This window comes from Tauraco erythrolophus, chromosome 3 (assembly GCF_009769465.1).
Source record: "Tauraco erythrolophus isolate bTauEry1 chromosome 3, bTauEry1.pri, whole genome shotgun sequence".
Lineage (NCBI taxonomy): Eukaryota > Metazoa > Chordata > Aves > Musophagiformes > Musophagidae > Tauraco > Tauraco erythrolophus.
The window spans coordinates 23295704-23315993 of record NC_141467.1 but is presented as its reverse complement, the minus strand read 5'-3'; the positions used below and the strand labels follow the sequence as shown (position 1 = coordinate 23315993).

At 37.2% G+C, this 20290-nt stretch overlaps 1 protein-coding gene across 6 annotated transcripts in view; it reads left to right on the top strand.

Annotated features, from left to right (window-relative positions):
- The window catches only part of MARCHF6 (membrane associated ring-CH-type finger 6), a 55040-nt gene extending 35912 nt beyond the window's left edge, over window positions 1–19128 (top strand). For 4 of the 6 annotated variants that reach the window (XM_086608480.1, XM_086608479.1, XM_086608478.1 and 1 more), the window contains 8 exons: window positions 1776–1977; window positions 8510–8579; window positions 9827–10008; window positions 11395–11529; window positions 13611–13700; window positions 14727–14859; window positions 15798–15933; window positions 18293–19128. In XM_086608480.1, the coding sequence (XP_086464606.1) occupies window positions 1776–1977; window positions 8510–8579; window positions 9827–10008; window positions 11395–11529; window positions 13611–13700; window positions 14727–14859; window positions 15798–15933; window positions 18293–18383 (1039 nt within the window). In that variant the 3' untranslated portion in view covers window positions 18384–19128. Of the gene's footprint in view, window positions 1–1775; window positions 1978–8509; window positions 8580–9811; window positions 10009–11394; window positions 11530–13610; window positions 13701–14726; window positions 14860–15797; window positions 15934–18292 lie in introns of all 6 variants that reach the window. The other 2 variants (XM_086608477.1, XM_086608476.1) reach the window with 1 other exon arrangement.
- The last annotated feature ends 1162 nt before the right edge of the window (window positions 19129–20290 follow it).

Genomic DNA, 20290 nt, shown 5'->3' with positions numbered 1-20290 from the left:
AAGCAAAAATCAACTACAAGCATTGTGTCCAGCTTAGCCTTTTAACATGAAAGCAGCGTGCTTTCATGGGAGTTATCCCAACAAGTTCCTTTAATAGCTGTTTTACAGATAAACATGTGATAAGAAACTTCTATAGTGATAATCTTCTAAGCAGTAGTTGTACGTACTTCTGGACTAGTCTTTGACAGCTTTTTAAATTACATTACATTACAGCATTTGCTTAATAAAAAATCTTTAACAGTCTGACTAAAAGCTTGTTAACTTCCTATTATATGGAAAAATTAAAGAGGTAAGTGTCAGCAGAGCATTTCTGTGAGTCATCTAAGTAAAATTCATGTGTACATCTTGCATTTTTTTTTTTACTGCAAGAAGGGAAAAAAAGAGGTAGAATTATTTAGAACATTAAGCTGAAGAAGCGAATACCTTCAAATTGGGCATTTTGAAGTTAAAAGTTCGGTCTCTAAAAAAGGATAAAACTGTATCTTTGTCAGCTAAAGTAAATGGTTATACAAAGTGAGGTTCTTTAATTTAGGCGGCCGGGTAGAGTTCTAGCACTTGAAATTATTTTTTAGTTTGTATGTTGTTTGCCAAATTAGTCAAGAAAAAAAATCCAGGTTGATTTTGTTTCTGTAAAGTTTTTAATTTAACTTCAAAGTATATTGGCATTGTCTCACCATGTCTTGCTCATTGTGGCTTATGCCAACACAGCACTATCAGAATGAAGATTTATTCTTTGCTAATTTATGTCTGAAACTCTGAGAAAATGAATGAAAGACTTTTTTCTTCCACTGCCATCCAAAATATTTATTTTAGCTTCTCATAAGGAAACTCTGCCCACCTTTGTTCACTTAGTTTGCATCTTGGAAATATATATTTTTAATTAGTTTGTCCATGTTCTAATAGTGTTTAAGTATGACATAAGAAGAGAATTTCGGAGACGATGATAGAAATGGCTTTGCTTTCTTGAGTGTTGCAGCTGTTAAGAACAATTGTGAAATCTCTTCAGCAATTTTAGTTGAGCAAAGATGAAAATCTTTTCCTCTGCTTTTCTTAAAAAGCAAACTGCTGTGAAAATACTTTTATTGTCTGCCAATAGAATATCTGCATGCATCTTACAGCTAATAAAAATTCTGCTAAAGCTGAGGAAAATTAACTTCTAATTATTCATATCGGGTTTTGGGATATTCTAATCAGACTCAAATAAATATCTGTTTACTAATGATGTATGCAGGAAATGCCAATGGAATACTTTTTAAAGTAGATTGACTCTTTCTAGGATTGATGTTCTTAGTTGTGAAGAGGTTTTGAGCAATGTAGAATCTTCTTGAAAGACTCTGCCTGACTACTTCTGAATAATACAGTACTGTCCTCATACAGTTTAGGTTGGAAGGCAGCAGTTTCTAATAGAAGTTAGTAGCAGTAAAATAAAAGCTGTCAGTCGAACTGCCTGCTTACGTGAACTGAAATATTGATGCAATTTTCCTTTTATATGCATAATGAATTTAATACTGTTAAAGCAGTCAAACAGATAAGTGATCTTTATTTGTGGCTGTATTTCCACTGTTCTAATCTGCATCCATGATAGCATTTTTCTTCTAAATTCTGTTTTTAGGATGACATTGAGTACCTTATCAGAAAATTATTTCTTTTACTTTATCAAATTCTGCCAGTACTCCTATGTAAGTTTTGTACAACTTGTACTCGTTCTGAGTAGGCCTACCTTTCTGTAAGATTCTCATTCATATTGAACAGAGATGAAATTTGGATTGTTACAGGGATCTTCATTCTTACCTCCTTGGTGACCAGGAAGAGAATGAAAACAATGCAAACCAGCAGCCTAACAACCAGCATGCTCGCAATAATAACGCCATTCCAGTTGTGGGAGAAGGTCTTCATGCAGCCCATCAAGCCATACTTCAGCAAGGAGGACCTGTGGGTTTCCAGCCTTACCGTAGGCCTTTAAAATTTCCTCTCAGGGTAGGTATAGCTAACATTTTAAGAGAGAAGGGAAAAAAGAATTTGAAAAATGGGTATTTTTTTTCTTGTAAGAAAGATTTGGCCCATGTGTTACCAGAGTAAAGTGACAGGTCATGGTGTTTTGTGTTTTGTACAGTTTGCATCTTTCTAAAAAGTAGAAACTACTAACTAAAAGTAGACTTACAGTTATTCTCACATATAGCCTTTTTCAGCCTGTAACTTAAGACCTTCAATTACCATTTTATTTATAGATCCCGTACGTGTTGTGTATTATCTATTAGTTCATGTCTTATTTTCCTAACAGTTAGTAGTAATAACCCCCCAGCAAACAGATAGTTCAAGAGTGTCTCTAACAAGGCATGGCTTTCAAGAGGGTATGCTTAGTCTTGTAGCTGAAGTGTATTTTAAACTTTTTTGCTTTATTAAAAAATTAAATGGATAACTGTTGCATCTGTATTAAACATAGAAAGGTGTTATAATACTTGAAAGTTCTAAATCCCTACAATTAGAAAGGAAATGTTATTGGCAAATACTTAACTTTCTACAATAATATATAGGTCAAACTAGATAAATAGTTTTGTTGTTACCAGAACTCTGAGTTAATCAGATATAAACTTAAACACAGCTCGTTTACCATGACTTCAGGTATAGCTCAAGAATGGAAGGAATGGCTGAAGTTAGAATAGTGTAGCATTGCTTCTGAAGTTTCCTTAAAATGCTGAATCTACCAGAATTCTTATAACAAAGTACAAAATAAAGCTTTTTTTTCCTGTAAATCTCAACCTAGTAGAACTGAAAGCACATTTGAAAGTATTTTAGGATTTCATGACTGTTCAGCTTCTGGGTGTTTGAAGTTGAGGCTTTTTTGGAGGGGGGCAGAGTTAATTCCCTTCACTGCTGTTTTATCCTCTAAAACGGCTCTCCCCAGGAGTGCATGAGCTACAACACTGTTGTAGAGGAAACAGTGGGAGGAAGTAGCTCAGGGATGAAAAGGCTAGGGAAGCAGAATGAATTTGCCCCTCTCATAGCAGCTGCTCATAACAGGAAGTTAAAGCATATTCTGATGGAGCCCAATTTAATGTAGCATAAATATGCACTTACTGCTGAAAGGAGTGGTGCCAGTTGTCTTTCCGTGGCAATTGCTCCTTTCTTCCCTTCTTAGCATGAGTGCCTGTGCTAGAACATACACACGATGAGCTGGAACAGGCAGCTGGTCCAGCAGAAAACTGAGGTAATATGCAGAAGGCATTCATTAGTCACATTTGAAAGTTCAGATAAGACTTTATAGTGTCATTTTTAAAGAAAATATGATACTTGTGACATTTTCACTTAGGCTGAGTCAAGTTCGTATGAAGTTACTAAGATGACAGACAGGTTAATTGAAATTAGTTCCCTGTTTGGCTGCTAAGGAGGTAAAGTGGATTCTCACTGTGACCTGGCAATATATAACAACTGTAATGTGGACATGCTGCTTTCAAGGAAGGTATGTGTTAACCTAGGGTCTCATTAAATCCTTTCCAGACCTAGCTTTGCCTGGGTTATTTTATTTTTGCGGATGCCTCTGAATAAGGACATGAGCTGAAAACATATACCCCTCTCAAACCATTGCATAGCATAAGCTTTCAGTAATTTGGGGCACTGACCTTGAACTGGTGATAATAGAATCATAGAATGGTTAGAGTTGGAAGGGACCTCAAAGATCATCTAGTTCCAACCCCCCTGCCATGGGCAGGGAAACTCTCCACTACACCAGATTGCCCAAAGCCTCATCCAACCTGGCCTTGAACACTCCCAGGGATGGGGCATCTACAACTTCTCTGGGCAACCTGTTCCACTGCCTCACCACCCTCTGAGTGAAAAATTTCTTCCTTATATCTAATCTAAATCTGTCTTCTTTCGTTTAAATCCATTGCCCCTTGTCCTGTCAATACATGCCCTTGTAAAAAGTCCCTCTCCAGCTTTCCTGTAGGCCCCCTTTAGGTACTGGAAAGCTGCTAGAAGATCACCCCGGAGCCTTTTCTTCTCCAGGCTGAACAGTCCCAACTCTCTCAGCCTGTTTTCATAGCAGAGGTGCTCCAGCCCTCTGATCATCTTCATGGCCCTCCTCTGGACCCGCTCCAGCAGCTCCATGTCCTTGTGCTGGGGACTCCAGAGCTGAAGGCAGTATTCCAGGTGAGGTCTTAACGAGAGCAGAGTAGAGGGGCAGAATCACCTCCCTCGACCTGCTGGCCACGCTCCTTTTGATGCAGCCCAGGATGCGGTTGGCTTTCTGGGCTGCCAGCGCACACTGCTGGCTCATGCTGAGCTTCTCATCCACCAGTACTCCCAAGTCCTTTTCCTCAGGGCTGCTCTCAATCCATTCTCTGCCCAGCCTGTACTTGTGCTTGGGATTGCCTCGACCCATGTGCAGGACCTTGCACTTGGCCTTGTTGAAGTTCATGAGGTTCTCACAGGCCCACCTCTCCAGCCTGTCAAGGTCCCTCTGGATGGCATCCCTTCCCTCCAGCGTGTCCACAACACCACACAACTTGGTGTCATCTGCAAACTTGCTGAGGGTGCACTCAATCCCACTGTCCGTGTCACCAACAAAGATGTTAAATAGCACTGGCCCCAGTACTGACCCCTGAGGAACACCACTCGTCACGGGTCTCCACTTGGACATTGAACCATTGACCACAGCTCTTTGAGTGCGACCATCTGGCCAATTCCTTATCCACCGAGTGGTCCATCCATCAAAACCATGTCTTTCCAGTTTAGAGACAAGGATGTCATGTGGGACAGTATCAAATGCTTTTGATAAGTCCAGGTAGACGATGTGAGTTGCTCTTCTCCTATCCATCAATGCTGTAACCTCATCACAGAAGGCCACCAAATTAGTCAGACAGGATTTCCCCTTAGTGAAGCCATGTTGGCTGTCACAAATCACCCCCTTATTTTCTATGTGTCTTAGCATAGTCACCAGGAGGATCTGCTCCATGATCTTGCCAGGCACAGAGGTGAGACTGACTGGCCTGTAGTTCCCTGGGTCTTCTTTTTCCCCCTTTTTAAAGATGGGGGTTATGTTTCCCCTTTTCCAGTCATTGGGAACTTCACCAGATTGCCACGACTTCTGAAATATGATGGATAGTGGCTTAGCAACTTCATCTGCCAGTTCCCTCAGGACCCACAGATGCACCTCATCTGGTCCCATGGACTTGTCCACCTTTAGGTTCTTAAGATGGTCTTGGACCCGATCTTCTCCTACAGTGGGCGGTTCTTCATTCTCCCAGTCCCTGCCTTTGCCTTCTGTGACTTGGGCTGTGCCACTGGAGCTCTTGCCAGTGAAGACTGAGGCAAAGAAGTCATTGAGAACCTCAGCCTTCTCCATATCCCAGGCAGCCAGGTCCCCTGTTTCCTTCCGGAGAGGGCCTACATTTTTCCTAGATTTCTTTTTATCACTGACATGTCTGTAGAAATTTTTCTTGTTGCCCTTGATGTCCCTGGCCAGATTTAACTCTATCAGGGCTTTGGCTTTCCTAACCTGATCTCTGGTTGCTCGGACAATCGCTCTGTATTCTTCCCAGGCTCCCTGTCCTTGCTTCCACCCTCTATAGGCCTTCTTTTTGTGTCCGAGTTGGTCCAGGAGCTACTTGTTCATCCATGCAGGCCTCCTGGTGTTCCTGCCAGACTTTCTCTTTGTTGGGATGCACCGCTCCTGAGCTTGGAGGAGGTGATCCTTAAATATTAACCAGCTTTCTTGTGCGCCTCTTCCCTCCAGGGCTTCATTCCCTTGTACTCTACCCAGGAGATCCCTGAAGAGGCCACAGTCTGCTCTCCTGAAATCCAGGGTAGTGAGCCTGCTGTGCACTCTCCTTGCTTCCCTGAGTATCTTGAATTCCACCATTTCATGATCACTGCAGCCAAGGCTCTCCTTGAGCGTCACGTTTTATGGAGTTTCATATTCAGCTGTCAAAGACTGTTTTTTCTTGTCACTCACCTTCATCTAGACATTTTCAGTTGTTCTTTGGAGACTTCTGTGGAACACAGAAATAGAAAGAAAATCTGATTTGACTGAATTACTTTCCATTGTGCAAATGCTTGTCGTATCTCTTGATGAAAACAATCTTAAACGCATGATAGCTCACTGATACAATTCCATGTTCCTGGTTTGAAATATTTAAATGATTAATCATTCAGGATCACTGTAGGTGCTTCAGTTGTGATTTTTGATAGATTGACCTTGGTTCTACTTGGATTTTACTAAAAATGTGTCTCCTGCACAGACTTCCACTATGGAACACCACCATATTTTAATTACTTTCTCCATTGGGATTTTAAGCATTTGAGAACAGAAAGAACAGTGTAAGCATCTGATCTTTTCTATGCCTTCATTAAATTTTCTCACTTTAACCAAATTGTAAGAACCTTGAAGAAGGTGGTTTATATTCAGTTCTTATTATGTATGAATGTTTTCCACTAGTACTTACTCATCATGCCCATATGGATTGCGCAAGCAGTAAGAACTGATGATGTTCAGTCAGAAATAAGCATGTAAAACTGTGGGTTTGATATTTTTTTTAAATTTAATTAAGTAAACACTGTTAATATCAAACAAAAATATCAGATTTTTGAAAAACTTTCTACGCAAAAGCCTATCATCAGTTTTATCAGGCAATCTAGATAATTCTTCCAACTTACTCCTTTTTTTTAAAACAAAGTTTCTCTTTTGGGGACCTCCTAAAGCCTCTCCAGAACGAATGCTGATGTGTAGAATTTGTTGAATTTTCCTGCTACTTCTTAGTCTTCCTTTAGCTTTCCTTTCATAATCCATAGTTGTCAGCAGAGCCTGCACACTGTCTGGCACGCTTTCTTCTGACCATTTTTAGATTTTATTACTTTATTGTTGATCCTTTAAAAAAACCCCAACTATCTATAAAAATAAATTTATCATTGCTTTTCGTAGACTTGGTATGTTATTTCTAAAATGCCTTTTGTCTTGTCCTACTGTAGTTTTGCATTTCACTTACCAGAGTTCATCCATTTACTGTTTTATTTCCAACTTCTGGAAATATCTTCTGGAAGCCATTTTTGCTTTACTGTGACGACTTCGGGGAGACTCTTTTTTTTTTTTTTGAGTCTTATACTTAGTAGTGTGCGTTTGTGCCAAACCTTCGCTTCAGTGAAATAAACCCATCCCCTACGAGCATTTTTCCTTTTGACTAGTGTTTTCAATATTTTCTAAGTGTCCTCATTTTAGCTAGTTTGCTTTTTTGAAATATTATTATTGTGGTGGATTTTGGAGAGAGGGGGGCTGTCCTCACAACATCTTTTGAATCTGAATATGTCATGGTCACTGTCAGTGCTTCTTCTGTGATACAAATGACTAGCTAGCTGCCTATGTACTGTTTAGGTCCAAGTCAGGAGTTATTCTTCCTCTTGTACGTTCTCTTGCTCACTGATCCAAGAAGCAGCTGTGTATGGCATTTAAAAGCTTCATATCAGCTTTAATCCTTCATGTGTTGTTTATTCCCACATGGACGGACTTTTCCCCCGCATTCCCTAAGTAACTGTTTAGACAGTATTGGTCCCAAGAAAATCACGCCATATGTTCCCCACCATTAAGTTGTTTTGCCTGCAGTCCAGTTGTCAACTGCTCTGGTTATCTTCTTTCTGGCATTTGGGATCCCTAACCTTGAAAAGAGTATTCTGTGAGAAAAAGGGTACGTGGCTGTCACCTGGCAAGTAACTGGGCATTGTGAAATCATCCCTCTTCGCGCAGGCTAATATCTACAAATTCACAAGATTTTTCCTTCCTTTAAGCAGTGCTGAAGATCCTAACCTAGAGATGAGGCTGGTCTACATTGTCCACAAAAGGGTCATCAAGGAAAATGTGTGTTAAATCTGTAACTTTCTCTAAGTAGTCTGGTATGATAAGGTGTTAGTTTTCCTGTAGTAAGCTTGCTTGTGTGGCTTTGATGATTAGTGAAGCAGAACTTCATAGCACATGGTGCTTGAGACATTCAAATGTTTAAAGAAGTCAAGTACGTTAAAATTCTCTAAGATGTAAACCTGACTAAGGAGCAACCAGCTTTGCTGTCAGCTGCTGGTCATATAAACCTGAGGGCATCTGGAAGGACTTTCTCAGCAAGGTTTTTCTTATTATAAACCCAGCCTTGTTTATCTGGCATCCAGAGCTGGAAACCATTAGGGTTGATTGAGAGGCGTTGTGCTGGTCAGTGCAGAAATAAAGATACCATTTGTTAATTAACAAAGTCACAAAGAACTTCGGTCATTCTGGATTCAAACATTAATTTCCACTGTTGTGACAACTAATACAAATTCTTAAATACACAACACTGTAGATGTGCTGTATGTACTGTGGACGTGTTTCTTATAGCTGATTTATTTATACAGTGAAACATCAGTAAGTGTTTGAACATTCTAGTTTAGCTGCCTTTCTAAGATGATACACCTTTTTATACTTTTTTGTTGTTGTTTTGCTTTGGTTAAGTAACTTTCTTATAAACTGTTTATCTCTATTTTCCTCTTTCAGATATTTCTTTTGATTGTTTTCATGTGCATAACATTACTGATTGCTAGTCTTATTTGCCTTACTTTACCAGGTAAGTCTATTATTGTAAAACTGCATTTCAGTCAGCATGTTGTCATGCTCAAAAATGGCAGATGTTTTGAAACCTTTGTTTAAAGTTAAGAGGAGAAAATGTGGAAAATTGTCTCAATTGTACCATTGTACATCATCAAATTGTAATAGCCCGAAATATAAATGATAGAGATAATACCTGTATTTAAATGACAGACATTGCCATTTCCTTTGTTTTGTTGTAGATTAGTTTTCTTTTAAGGGTAGGGCTCCAAGTGCTGACACAATCTCTGTGGTAGTATTGAGAGAAGAAGAGAATTGACACTCTTGCATCTGCTTTACCATTTAGAGAAGAAATATATATAGGTTGTTACCAGGTCTTCTTCAGTATATTATTTCGTTAAATATTCAGAATATTTATTTATATATTAATATAAATATATTTATAGCATATATTTACATATATTCTGAATATTCGTCATTCATCATGGCATGTCAGTAGGAGACTTTGAAGTGATACAAATACCACTTCCCAAATATGTATGAATAAGTACTGTAACCAAATCAAAAGGACTTCATGGGTTTTTTTAAAATAGTTTGGAACAAATTAAGACCTGTAAACTCATTTAATTTTATAACCTGGCTACTGTAGTACCATGTCATTTTTACCTCCTTGTATTAATGATCATAAAGTCAATAATGTGTTTAGATCAGCGTTACGAATTTTGTGATGGTTTTAATAGTAGTATGTAAAGTAATTCCACTATAATACTGATGAATAGAAACACTATTAAAAAGCGAAATGTAACAAATGAGTTTCCCGTTTTTGTCGGAGAGCTTCAGAAGACTCACCAGTAAGCCTTAAAAAATTATATGAGGCAGTGAAATAACCCAAACGTAGCTCATAAAATCGAAGTTCAAGCTGATGCACTAGTCCATTACTGCCTTTGCAGTTCTGAAGGCTGTTTAGGCTCTGAATAGTACAGTATGCAGTGCTTTATTTTGCTGTAGTTCAGGTCACATTGCTGGTGTAATTATATTTTAGGGGAAAAAATAAAGAAAAAATTCTACATATGTATTGGGCATCATCTATGTAACTATTTACATAGTGCTTCACGCATTCATGCCTTATGGGTACAGTACTAAGTACTGGTTTATGCTGAATATAATTTGTGCATTACAATAAATTTGATAAGTATTTTCTTAATAGGCATCCTTCCTTAATACATCAAAAAGCATTACTCTATTTAATAGTGTTTGTATTTTCAGTATTTGCTGGCCGATGGTTAATGTCATTTTGGACGGGGACTGCCAAAATCCATGAACTGTACACAGCTGCTTGTGGTCTTTATGTCTGTTGGCTAACTATCCGAGCCGTGACAGTGCTGGTTGCCTGGATGCCGCAGGGTCGTAGAGTGATCTTTCAGAAGGTCAAAGAATGGTCCCTCATGGTGAGTCTTGAGGAAAAATTTGTACTGAATTATTGAAAAAGTCACTAACAAAACTCCTCGTTTTGTTTTGCTTGCAGGTTTTACTCTAATATATACTGCATTACCTTTTCAGAGTATTTTGAAGCTTTGGCATAGGGTAACTGTATTTTTGGAAGCCATTTTGCACAACATTAAGCAATCAGTGTAAATAAGTTTGCATATATATGTCTAAATACACACGTATGTTTTTCTGTTTTCCTTTAAAAGTGAATATGTTGCATTATATTATCCCATATGTGATATGTCCTCAAATAAATCTCCATTTTCACATACACCTGAAAGCTTAGCTATTACTAAATTAGCAACTTGACGTTATCAAATAAAAAAAAAAATAGTAAAGCTGATAGGTGGTGATGAAGCTTCAGAGTAGCTTGATGCATATTTTCAGAAAGATCTTTATGATTTGTCAGATCTTTGTGTTCAAATTAATATTTTTACAGAAAATATAATTTTTTAATACCAGGAGTTCAGATTCTCACCATGGCAACAAACTTATATCCCACCTTTTTCTCTTGATTTTCGTTTTGAGGATTTGTATAGATTTTCTTGTCTAAGAATAGTAATTTTAAGCATTCATAGCATAAATGGTATCTTGTGATGAACATGCTTCTGTGCTTATTGGACTATTACAGACAGAACAGCAGTGTAAGTTTGTATTTCACATATTACAGTGTTTCCCAAATATCTGTCCTTTTCTTTTAGGAAATCTTAAGCTTGTTTCAGAAAATTCAGAGCTAAAGTGTAATGCTCTACTCGTCCCTTATCCCTTCTCCTAATCATGTTAATTAAATTGCACTAGTTTTGTATGGGATTTTTGCATGATGCATGTAAATTAAGAGAATTTTAGAACAAAGGAAGATTCAAGCATGGTATTTTGAGTCTTTAATTTTCAAATCAGAAATATTCCATAATGAGTGAATTTTTAAGGTTTGATTTTTCACTGGAGAAAAATCGGCAGTTTTGGAAAGATTCCTCTCTAATTTTCTCACGTACAAGGATACTCAATGTATATGCCATTGTATAGCATTCCCTGCTGGTAATACCTGTCAAAGGTGATTTTATGGTTTAAAACTGTATAGACATCAGTAGGCATAGTCATGCATTTTTCTGTTGGAGGCATGGAATAGGACTCAATCTTGAAAACTTGCATTGCAAAACTATGTATGTAATAAAAAAAACCTATGTATGTAATGAAAATTATTTCTGAGGATGTACATGTGTGAATTAAAGGTCTGTATAGGTTTTTTTCCCTCCACATTTATTTGTGTAGTTCTAAGTTATATTTTGAAGTTTAAACAAAAAGAATCCTCTTATAAATGTAATAATTAGGTGTCTTGGCTTTTTTAGATAATGAAGACATTAATAGTGGCTATACTGCTAGCTGGCGTGGTTCCACTTTTGCTTGGTCTTCTGTTTGAACTGGTCATCGTTGCACCTTTGAGAGTTCCTTTGGATCAAACACCTCTCTTCTATCCTTGGCAGGTCAGTTGCTCCCATTCATCTTCTGGTGTTGGTACATTTCTTTACTTAGTAAGGGGCACGGGAGTTCTTGTTTCATGTTGATTCAGTGCTTCAGAGCATCTCCCCTAAGTACGTTTCTATGTGGCAGAGGAAAGACAGCCCGTCTAGGTGTGAGGATTATTTAAACCAAAAGGATATGCTTAGAAATCGTAAGTATGAAAAGCTGAACTTTGTGGGGTGACATCAGAGGATCTTTGCATTTTAGTGATCAGGTAGACGCTTTTTTTCAGTAGCACAATTGTAAAGTTATGTACAGAAGTTAGTGTGGCTGCATGTACGTATGCACAGACATAAATATTCTGTCTGACCTTTCTGGAAAGCTTTCTGCCTACAGTTAGCAGCAGGAGGTTCAACTGATGTGTTTTTTTTCCATACACAGTTTTAATTCAGTGATGTTATACACTATGAATGAAATTGGTGTGCTTTAGGATTGTTCTGGTTTTACGTTAAGATGTCAAATCTTAAATACAAGATTTTGCAGTAGTAGCGTTTTGTTTTTCTTCAGTCAAGTCTCACAGGTTAGGGAGTGCAAACTTTCTTCCTGCAAGTGGGTGGAAGAAATGAAGGGACTAGTGGATTGAGTGACAAATGCTTGCATCACCTAGGCTGAATGATGAAAGAACTTGTAACTCAAAGAAACCCTAACCTCAAAAGATCTGGAATGCACATTACTAAATAGCAAGAAAGTGTTCAGGGATAGTGATTTTCTAAGCTGTCCATAAACAAGCTTGCATTTACTTTCAGTATCCAAATGTTTGAAAGCCATAATACAAAGAAGAATTTGACTGCTAATTTAAATATTCTGTTATTTTATAATACAAATGTACTTTGGAGGTGTCTGTTTCACTAGGTGACTAAAAAGTCAGGACATCATATGATTGCAGTAGTAGATTGTCACGATTTCGAAACAGTTTTGGAAAGCATTTGCAATGCTAGAGATTATAAAAATTCTTAATTTTTGCATGTTAGTTTTTTAAAAGTTTGTCATTAAATATACTGAAAGATTTTATTTTCATGTGGCAAAGCTTCCTCAAAATATCAGATTAGAGGGATTTGAGACTTGTTCTAAACTAACAAGGAGCTAATTAAATTGACAATAATTTCCATTTTTCGCAAAAGAGAATAGTGGTATACAAAGGTTACATGCTTGAGCAAACACGAAGCAACTTTTACACTGACTTATTCATAATAAGTTTTTAAATTTCTGAACGTATCGAGGGAAGAGACATTACCAAAAGCTGTCTTTAAATAATTGGTTAAAGAAACATATCTCCCCACAGTTCAAAAAAGTTAATTAACCTATGATGTCTTAAGTCTTACCAGTTCTGTAGCTGTTTATTCTGCCTTATCAAGCTATACTTTGCATTCTGGTTTTGGTGGTTTTTATTGAAGAATCTCTTAAAAATATCTCTAATCCAGACAGGATTGACTCATGATGTGCGGTGTTTACTAGAAGCCTGTAGTTATGTTCTTTTAATTCCATGCTATAATAATTGCGGTATATGTTAAAGCATAAATTTTCCTCTGAATAGTATGACGTTCTTTTGTGAAGAGCACTGCTTTTCTCACATCAGGTAGAGTTTTGTGAACAATTAAAATTTAAAGGAAGAAAAAAACCCTTGTTTCCTGACTTGTGCGAACATCTGTGTATCTTGTTTCTCTTCTTTTTTAAAGGAATCAAAATAACTTATTTCTAGGTAAATATTAGCAGTGTTAATTAGTTTGTACCAGAATATTAGTCTGTTGCTTTAAGTAAGCGTAATGCTTTTATTTTGTATTTGGCTTTGGTTTAATAGTAGTAGCTGATTTTTCCAGCTTCCAGGGAGCTGAGTTATTTTGCAGATGTCAGTTAAGCTTGAGAGCATCTTCTTTTTCTTAGGAGTTTGCAGATGATGTCACCTCTTGTAAACAATGTCCCATGTTAATAGAAGAGTAGTTATCTTTTAACTTATAAGTAATATTAACAACTTTCTCTAGAAGCTTTTGGTTGTCAAACTACTTCAAAATATGTTAATGCTAACAATCCATTTTTACAAAATTAGGACTGGGCTCTTGGAGTTCTGCATGCCAAAATAATTGCTGCCATAACGCTGATGGGTCCCCAGTGGTGGCTGAAAACTGTTATTGAACAGGTAAGAAAAAATTATCCTGTGAATTATCTATGTAATACATGCTGAACACATTTGAATGTGTGAGTCAGAAAACAGAGTTATTGTTGTAGTAATGGAGTAATTTGAGTAGAGTAAAACTCAACTAGTCTTGTAGCATCTTCTTAAATCGTATAGCCTAATCCATTAAGGTACACTTAACAATAAAACAAAAATAAACCTCAGAAATCTGAAATCAAGAAAATGTTGTGTATACATATATGCAATTTTATCATATATGCAACTGTGCCGAAGTGAGAAACATAATTATTTCTTCAGATGAATTTACATGTGTCCAAATACTGGACATTATTTATGTCCACCACTCAAGAACAGAGAATTTTTGCCTTCTCCAGTGCTTATTCCCTTGGCTTGTTTGTTATACACACGTTCTCTTGAACCATCCTTAGAAATGGTTACATCTAGGCTGTGGGACAGAGGTCAGTATCTAGCTGTATGTATTTGAAATCGGGTCTTTTCCCATAATTAGTGTAGTCGTGTTGAGATCTTAGCCCTCAAGAATTGTGGAGGCCCTGTCTTCAGCCACAGACTCCCCACACAGGCTCTAGTCTACCCAACCAAGTACGAAATAAGATGCTATTTTCTGCCGGTGTTACCAAATTAAATAGATTTACTCTATAGTATACACAGCATCCTCTTTTAGCAAGCTAATTGCCCAAGGTGATCCCAGGTCACCCACAAAACCACTATCCACAGCTCTATTTTATGATCTTTCAGCTGGTCTGTTGCACTCCTGCAGCCAAATCACAACACTATTCCAGATTAAGTTGTTCTCCTGGGCGCTATTTAAATTATTTTCTGGAACCCTCATGATGTAGATTGGCACAGAGTTTTTCCTTCTTCAACTGTGGCCATCGTGAGTTTCTTCAAGTCGAGGACACCTGTTTCATCTCATCAAGGAGAGTTGTGTAAAACCTTGTAATTTTTACCGCAAGCACAAAGCATGGCTTTCTTGATTGATCCATTCTACTTCTAACTTGTTCTTTGTAGGTATATGCCAATGGGATTCGTAACATTGATCTTCACTTCATCATCCGTAAACTGGCAGCCCCCGTAATCTCTGTCCTGCTGCTTTCCCTGTGTGTACCGTACGTCATAGCTTCTGGTGTGGTACCTTTATTAGGTATGTATACATCCAGAATACCTGTTTGTCATCTGATGCTTTATAGCAACGTAGATGTATCTGTGGAAATAAAACTTCAAGCTCTAGCTTATTAAAAACAAATAAATAAATAGAACCCACAGCAACAACAAAAACCCCACTATTCTGCCCGCAAATGTAAATGCTTAGGGATTGCTGTGTCATCTTAAAAGTTTGGGGGGTTTTGAGAAATGCAATACATTATTCTGACTGGTTTTTCAGTAAAGCCAGTGCAGAAGGCATCAAGAGTATGAGACTGCGTAATATCTAACAGCAGAAACATAGATATCTAGCTAGTTTGGGAAAGGGACAATAAACCTTTAATTTTAATTTCTGTAAGAGCTGTGCTGAGCTGAGAACATCTTTTCTGGCTTGTCAGGTTCTAAGGGAAGCTTAGAACAGGTGAAAATACTGGTTTTGTTCTGAGGTTTTCATTTAGTATTAGAAGAAAATGTAAATTGTAAATATAGTTTATTTTTTCAGACTTCCCAATTTCCTTATAATGGAGGGAAATAATTTTCATCAACAATAGTCTTTGCTAGTTAGCTCTGATGTTAAGAACATGTTCAAGAAGTTTCATGTTATTCTTCAACCTTTCACTTGAATGCAAACTTTTATAGCATCAACTTTTTTCTGATACAAACTATACAGAAGTCAGTAAGCAAGAAGAACTGATAAGCCCCATTTTTTTACTATGGATTTTCATTTCATTACCAAAAAACTTTCAGCTTTAATGCTTCAGATGAAAAAGAAGAGCAGCTGTCATGTTGGATCTCTGAGATGAATGGATGTGTTAGTTATTTCACAGCCCTTCTGCTGGAGTTACAGTATGATAAAAAGCAGAAGCAGGTATGGAAGTGGAAATGCGTGTGTTGCTGTAGCCATGTTAGATTACGTGAGGTTTGTGTCTTGTTTTGCAGGAGTTACCGCTGAAATGCAAAACCTAGTTCAGCGGCGGATTTATCCTTTCCTGCTTATGGTGGTGGTTTTGATGGGAATTCTCTCCTTCCAAGTCCGCCAGTTCAAGCGCCTTTATGAACATATTAAAAATGACAAGTGAGTATATAGCATGTGTTTTTTAATTTTTCCACTTTGAATTGTGGTAACTTCAGACTGAATTCAGATGTTGTAGGTACTCAGGGCTAAAAGGGATTTTAAGAAGCTTTCTAGACAAATGACCCTCTGAGCAGACCTAAACTGATCTTGGCCAATGTTTTATCTGTGGTTCAGGCAGATAAACACGGGAATAGACTGTCTTTATAAATGGAAGACACTCCCCTGTATCTAACTTGAATGTGTTTTCCCACAAATGAAGCTGTTTGCTTGTTTGTCTCCCCCTCTGTAGTCTTGAAGGACAAGTGAATGTAATAATTATGCCATATCTGGAAGTAAAATCATGTCTCAATCTGCTGCTTATAAAACCATTTCTCCAACCTTCTCTGCATAGCTGTTTTTCTTAATCTTTCTACTCGTTAGGCCAATTAATCTGTTAAAGAATGTTCAATTGATTTGATACAGTTTGTCCTTACCAAATTTTGTACTGTTTTCTGATGTTTTCAGTAATTATTACTCTGTACTACTCAGATGCCCGAGAAACTACTAATTTTCCCAGTGTTTTTTCTGGTTATCCTGCTTCATTTCTAAACTTTCTTTGTGTTATCCTTATTACCTTATTTTTTGTTTTACCCTAATTACCTTATGTGTTGGTTACTTAGAAAAATAAGTTTTGGACCCCAGCAGCTAGTCTTCCTATGCTTCTTTTGTATTGCAAAGGAATAGATGAGTTTGTTGTGTTCATGTCCTGACTTACCGTAGAAAAATTTTGCTTTCCACTGACTACAAAAGGAGTCAAACCTAAAATAAACTTCTTTGAATCTTAACTGTTAGGAAGTGACTGACATGTTAAGGGTTTGGTGTAAATGTGAAGTTAATAGTATCTAGAAATGTTAAGAGAGCTGTAACTAAAATTAGCCTCTCAGCAGATCAGTTTCTATTTTAGCACTTTTTATTTGATCAGCTGATTTAAATCCTGTTTGCCACCTGCCGTCGTAACATATTCTGTAGTATTGGGCCTACTGTAGTATGTATAGCTAGTATTTATATATACAAATATATATAAATATATGTATTTGGGTTTGGAGCTAAATGTTAGTATCTTTCAGGCAGAATGTGTATTGAATTGCAACGCGCGTTAATGTTACAACTTGTTTTCTTGTGTAAATAAGGCATGTAAACAGTATAGAAAGCTGTGAAAACATATCGAAGTGAAAATTACTTTGATATTAAATTAACTTATTAAATGTTGTAACCATTCTTGTAGACAAGAAGTTTGTACAACTTAAGTTAATGATCTCATTTCAGGAAGTAAGCAAACATAGTCATGCTAGCCAGGAAAGATTTATGGTTTAGAAATACGCTTAATTAAATCTTTCATGTAACAAATTTCAAAAACATATGCAAGTTTTTGTGGCATTTTAAAACGTATGAAAAACATGTGATGGTTGTTTGGTGATGGTACTGTGAGAAAAGGAGCGGTGGTGAAGAAGTTTCTAAAGGAAATGGCAGGTCTCAGGGGAAGAATTCATTAAGTGTAGGTGGCTCTTCTACATGTAGAACCAACTGGCATACAAACAGGAAGCATGGAAAGGAATTTAGATGGCAAAAAGTAGGGATGTGAAACAATGATATAGAGGAAGGAAGGATTAATGTGAAAGGAAAACTGCCAAGCCAATGAGATGATGAGACATTGAAACAATTTAAGAAACAGAATTTAAATAAAGGAATCTCACAGCCCTTAGGCTTGACATGGAGTAGCGTTAGGATGTTTTCTCTCCCTTTAAGAAAGATTGAGCTGCAGTAAAAGTTCTTCCTTTACAATATTTACTTTTTTCAACCAGGGTATTTTTCATTGGATATATGAGCAGAGCCTCTCTGACTCTTAACCCGATGCATGCTCTGCATTGTGGCAGATTGTTTTCTGATCTTAGACTCTCATCAGCACTCTCATTGGGTTTTATATCTGAGTAGTTCCAGGTGTTCGAGTGGCAGTGGCTCTAGCAGACACTGTGAAGATGCTCTTAAAAGTATCATCCAGCAAGGGGGCTGGGTATACAAATAATGCAAACACATTCGTTATTCATATCTTCATTCCGTTCATATACATCTGAATTGCGTGGCTCCCCAGGTTGAGGCTGTGAACACAAACCTCTAATGCCTGTATTCCATTATGAAACGCCTGGACGTTGAGAAAAAAGATGAGGGTTGTTGAAGACCATTAAGGAGGGAGGGATCATTTGTAGAATAACTTGTATGGAAACGAGAAAGCTGCTTCTGCAGCAAAGGAGATAGAGGGGATTTGCCGTACAGAATTATATTAACTTGTGTTAATTTCTCACTGTTTTTGCTGTAATCCCAGGTACCTTGTTGGGCAACGACTTGTGAATTACGAACGAAAGTCTGGTAAACAAGGCACATCAACAACTCCACCTCAGTCTTCACAAGAATAGATGGTCATCTTAAACATCTTGACCTTCCCTTTGCCTTTACGTGTCCTTTTTTCATAGACTCTTCTTCAGTCTTTGGATATCTCTCCCAATAATACTCTCAGCGGTGTTTTGGCTTCTGTTAGTAGCATCCAGATAGCAGCTAAGGCTCTGTTCCTTATCTGCATTTTCTGATGTTATCAATGCTGTCTGAGGTCTGTATATGTGTAAATAGAAGTATCCTGACACCCTAAAACCTCGGATTAAAAAGAATGTGCATTGTACATCTTTAAAAAAGTATATTAATTTATTAAATCTAGTTGTCACTTTATTTTGGACTGCTGTTCTGTTGACAATGTGCCACAAAGCAATAGTGCGAAGAGGCAAGATGTTTTTATAAAATTTGGAGCTTACTTTATGGTGTTCATAACAGTTCTTATTGTAGTAATATAGTATGATTTTTCATGAGTGGAAAGGCCACACAGAGAATATCAAAAGTAAATACCTGTCTTACAGTCAGCAATGAAGTGGCCGTGGTGAGAACATAATGAACTATGTATCTTGCTGTCAAGTCTTTTTTATTATTTTGTATAACACCAAAGCTGTTGTACATTTTCTATTGCCTGATTGTTTTTCATGTGTCTGAGTTTGTAATATTGTACAGTTGCTGTTAAATCAAGAAAAATATTTCCTCTTCTGAGAATTCAGATAAACTTGTTGAGGCTCAGCTGGGTTTTTCTGTTGGGGGGCGGGGCTGGCTTTGGGAATCAGGATTGAAACAGTAAGTAAAAAATTTACTAAGGCTAGGTGATGGAAGCATTTAAAGGCACCAAGGAAAATTAGATAGGTTCACAAATTATAGCCAATTTCTTGTCAATAATAAAATTTTTCAGGACCTCAAGAGGAGAGGCGAATCTGATGTGTTTGCAAAGAAACAAAGAGCGTAGTGTAAGCAACATTCTGAACTGGTCTTTAATTAGAGCTTGAAATCTTTTTTCTCTAAGTTACCAAAGTTGCAAATTGTAGTGCAAATTTTATATTGCAGAATTACTTTTTTTAAAAAAAAGGACCCACAACAACAAAATCTCTTTTCTTTCAGAATTGGCCACTGAATTTTTATGGGAATAAATCACATACCATTTATTGCCTGTGGGACATACATACGCTATTAAACAAGCAAGGAAAAGTTAGCAGATCTCTCTGCAAGGACACAGTCAAACAAGAGCCACCAAATCAAGTCTGTGTTATTTCTGTATGTAGATAGAGTTCTTTTGCAGTAACGTTTGGGGTTTTTTTATGTAGATATTTTAAAGAAAATACATACAAAGCTTTAAGTAGCATCAAATCACATGCTTAGATTGCAGTATCTCTCCTAGATTAAATGGGAGAAATGTGAATATCCACTGCAGTAATCAGAATACTGATGGAACATTTAACTTGCTACTTGGTACACTGTGCTTCAGTATTCCGTACTTAACCATATGTGTATATAATTAATACTTGAGAATCCGGCAGGTGCTTTGAGCATGTCATCTCCTTTTATTGATGTTGCATCTCTGATCTGGTGTGTTTTGAGCTAATGTAGTCCAGGCTGTGATGGCTGTAGCACATTTTTTGGTGTCTGGACTCGTGTTCTAAGGCAGTGAGCACAGGCCAAATGCATCTGAATCCGGTGGCAGGAGGACTGGACTGTCACTATCAGAAGGTCAGAAACTTTTACAGAATTACCATTGTCCTGATGGTTTTGAACCACAAATACTACCCTTTGGAGTGATTTATTAGGAAATTTTCAGTGAAATGAAATCACAGAAAATAACTAAAATATTTCTCTCATTCACTGTTGCTGACTAAATGCTAAACGAGTATTCGCCTCGTATATTTTTAATGTGCATAAATATTGCATTTGACTATTTACAGTGGTGTACGTTGTG